Source organism: Myotis davidii, unplaced genomic scaffold (genome assembly GCF_000327345.1).
Source record: "Myotis davidii unplaced genomic scaffold, ASM32734v1 scaffold464, whole genome shotgun sequence".
NCBI classification, from domain to species: Eukaryota; Metazoa; Chordata; class Mammalia; order Chiroptera; family Vespertilionidae; genus Myotis; species Myotis davidii.
Window position 1 is genome coordinate 532,562 of NW_006295287.1, and position 3,891 is coordinate 536,452.

Genomic DNA, 3,891 nt, shown 5'->3' on the forward strand with positions numbered 1-3,891 from the left:
GCCCCCGGCCCGCCAGCTCTGACTGGCTCAGGTGTCCTCCTCATTCCTCTGCTCCGGTCAAGCGGCAGCGGCGCGCCAGGCCCCGGACGCGGTATGGGGAGGACGGTCACCTGGGCCAGAGGGGAGGTCCTAGGTGGGAGCGGAGGCGCACAGCACCCGTGTTTAGGACACGCCGTGCAATTCGGCCTTGGAGGAATCCGGGCGGGGCCTCCCTGGTGCACAAACACAGAGACAGGGGGGGAAGTGGGGGGGGGGGCACCCCTGGCAGGTGGAGCAGCAGATGCAAATCGTGCTCAGTACATGGCAGGAGGTGGCGGGGGCAGGGGGGCTTTAGCTGGAGTGTGGGGTCCAAGGAGGGGCCGGGACAGAAACTGTCTAGAGGACTGAGGTTCAAACCCCGGCCCGGCTTGGTGCGTGCTGTGTGGCCTTGGCCGTATCGCTCCCCTCCCTGCACCCCCATGTTCTCACCCGTAGCGTCATCACATACAAGGAGAATTGGCCGCTCCCCCATTCGCCTCGTGTTTAGTGAATATTGATGCTCAGTGATTTGTTGAGCAGCTGGTTGTTCTGCGCTCCGAGGGCACAGGTGTGTGGACGCTGCTGGCCTGGAAGGAGGCCCGGCTTTGGGGGTCTCTGAGGGCCCCACGGAGGACTCTAAAGTGCCCGGGACGGAGAACCAGGGAGGCGGGTGGAGGACATACCAGTGCTCTGTGACTTTCCTTCACTTGTTTCCTGCTAAAGCCCTTCATGCATTCACACATTCATTCATCACACATTCATTCATTCATTCACACACATTCATTCATTCACATACACATTCATTATCCTTTCTCCTCAATTGTCAACCAGTAAAGAACAGGAACCATGCTGTGTATTTCTTTTGTCGCTCCCAAATTTTATCATGGTACAAGATTTTTAAATCAAATAATGTGATTCTATACAGTGAGTATGAAAATTATATTGCTTTAAAGCTACATCTTGTGTCTGTTGGCTAAATGTCCACCTAATTCATTCCCTAAGCATTTGACCCACACAAATTAATTCATTCATTCATCACACATTCATTCATTCATTCATCCCACATTCATTCATTCACTTACACACTCATTCATCCACTCACACAAATTCATTCATTCATTCACCACGCATTCATTCATTCACTCACACAAATTCATTCATTCATTCATCACACACTCATTCATTTATTCATCACACACTCATTCATTCACCACACACTCATTCATTCATTCATCACACATTCATTCATTCACTTACACACTCATTCATCCACTCACACAAATTCATTAATTCATTCATCACTCATCCACTCACACAAATTCATTCATTCATTCATCACACATTCATTCATTCACTCACACAATCATTCATCCACTCACACAAATTCATTCATTCATTCATCACACATTCATTCATTCACTCACACAATCATTCATCCACTCACACAAATTCATTCATTCATTCATCACACATTCATTCATTCACTCACACAATCATTCATCCACTCACACAAATTCATTCATTCATTCATCACACATTCATTCATTCACTCACACAATCATTCATCCACTCACACAAATTCATTCATTCATTCATCACACATTCATTCATTCACTCACACAATCATTCATCCACTCACACAAATTCATTCATTCATTCATCACACATTCATTCATTCACTCACACAAATTAATTCATTCATTCATCACACATTCATTCATTCACTTACACACTCATTCATCCACTCACACAAATTCATTCATTCATTCACCACGCATTCATTCATTCACTCACACAAATTCATTAATTCATTCATCACTCATTCATTCACTCACACACATTCATTCATTCACCACACATTCATTCATTCACTCACACAAATTCATTCATTCATTCATCACACACTCATTCATTCAGCCACATACTGATGGCGCATGGGCCATGTCCCCGTGCTGTGGATCCCGCTCTGGCTGCCTGGACTGTGGCTCGGGCCGGTTTGGAGATGGTAACGGCTCGCTTAAGCGTTCAGTGAGGACCCAGGCGCCCCTGAAGGGCACAGGATCGTTTCCTCGTCCGCATCTCGGTGTCGCTCTCCTGTAAACTGGGGAGGACATTTCCCCCAGGAGCTGTCTGTCTGCAGATCAAAGGCTGAGCTGACGCTGGCGGCCAACCCAGCGTCCGCTTCCTCGGCATTTGTCAGGAGCCAGGCGCTTCGCATTTTTATTCCTTTTAACCCTCAGGAGGTAGAAACTGCCTTCTCCTCATGGGACCGATGAGGAAACTGAGGCTCAAAGAAGTGTGAGCTGTTGCCAGAGGCACAGAGAGAGCCCAGGCCCTTAAGCTGTTAATCTGCCTGGAGGTGATGACCTCACAGCGCCCATCTGCGGGACTAAATCTGCCTGGCAACCGGTGACATCACTAAGACTACCGTCCGGGCTCAACCTATGGGGGACCTGATAGCGTCACCGAACAATAAAGTCATTATGAGGTGATGAGGGCCTACTAAGTGCCAAACGCCATGCGGTGCTAAGCAGCCCCGCCTCTGGGTTCACCCGATGTCCAGTGTCGCCTCTGTCTTGAGTAGAATAATAACGTTAGCCCTGATTTATTGCTGCAGACCATGAGCCAATCTTTTTTACGGCTATTGACACATTAAACCCTCCCACTAGCTCTACTGTTAAAAACTAACAAGCATTTATATTGTGCTCACTCCGTGCCAGGCACAGCTCTAAGCACTTTTTTTTTCCTGGAGGTGATGATGATTATTATTCCCATTTTATGGATGAAGAAACCGAGGCAGAGAGAGGTTCAGCGACTTGCCCACAGCTGCTGGGACATAGACTTCAAAGCCACGCATGCTGGCTCCAGGGTTTATACAGTTAACCAAGGCACGGTGCTGCTCCTCTTACCCCGTGTTACCGTTGAGGAAACTGAGGCACAGAGCGACTTCAGCCAGACTCCCAGCACGTGACACCAGCTCCAGAACAGTACTCTTATTCACGCCTGTACTGCTTTGGTTACTCTGCAAAGTCCCCACCCCCACCCCTCTGAGGTGACCAGCCCTCCCTCCCTGCTCCCTGGGGAGCAGCCCCAGCCAGGGACAAGGGGGCCTGCACCAGCAGACCATAGAGCACAGGCCGGCTTCCCCTCTGGGAACCCTGGCTGCCCTGGCTGAGCCTCACCAGGCTCCCCGAGCCCTCCCGGGACCCCAGGCAGAGGGCACAGTTCTCTGGCTTTGTCCTTCAGCTCCAACCTGACCCCCCCGCCCTCAGCCCCCATCCCACAGAGCTCCGCAGCTGGGGAGGGAGGCCCTCAGGAAAGACACTGGAGCTTGCTGGGCAAGTCGCAGCCCTCAGTGGCCTCAGTCTCCTCATCTGTCAACTGGGCAGACAAGGAGGAACTAACTGAAAAGGCCTGCAAGCCACTGGGTTTTCGACCTCACTGGGCGCAACCCCCTGCCTCCTTTTGTTAAAAGCAGTTGTTTTCATGGGAAGAGTTTTTTCCCCCTTTAATGCTTTGTTCATTCATTCATTCATTCATTCATTCATTCAGTGAGTGTTTTCTTAAAGTAAAACGCACATGAGTGCCGTGCAATGGCTCGATGAATTCTGCAAAGTGGGCACAATATATAACCAGCCCCGGTCTGCCTCTACCCACAATCACCCAGTCCTCCAAGGGCCACCGCCACCCGCCTTCTAACACTATAGGCCACTTTGTCCTGGCTTTGAACTTCCCATAGTTGGACAGATGCCCTTGGGTCCCTCATTTTTCGTTCAACGCTATGTTTCAAGGCTTTTTGTTTGTTTGTTTGTTTAATATATTTTTATTGATTTCAGAGAGGAAGGGAGAGGGAGAGAGAGAGATAGAAACATC

At 49.6% G+C, this 3,891-nt stretch overlaps 1 protein-coding gene across 1 annotated transcript in view; it reads left to right on the forward strand.

Moving 5' to 3' along the window:
* Nucleotides 1-1,959: 1,959 nt before the first annotated feature.
* SULT2B1 (sulfotransferase family 2B member 1) overlaps nucleotides 1,960-3,891 on the forward strand; it is a 35,162-nt gene continuing 33,230 nt past the window's right edge. Inside the window, exon 1 of the mRNA XM_015567959.1 lies at nucleotides 1,960-2,046. Coding sequence (XP_015423445.1) covers nucleotides 1,960-2,046 — 87 coding nt within the window. The remainder of the gene's footprint in view (nucleotides 2,047-3,891) is intronic.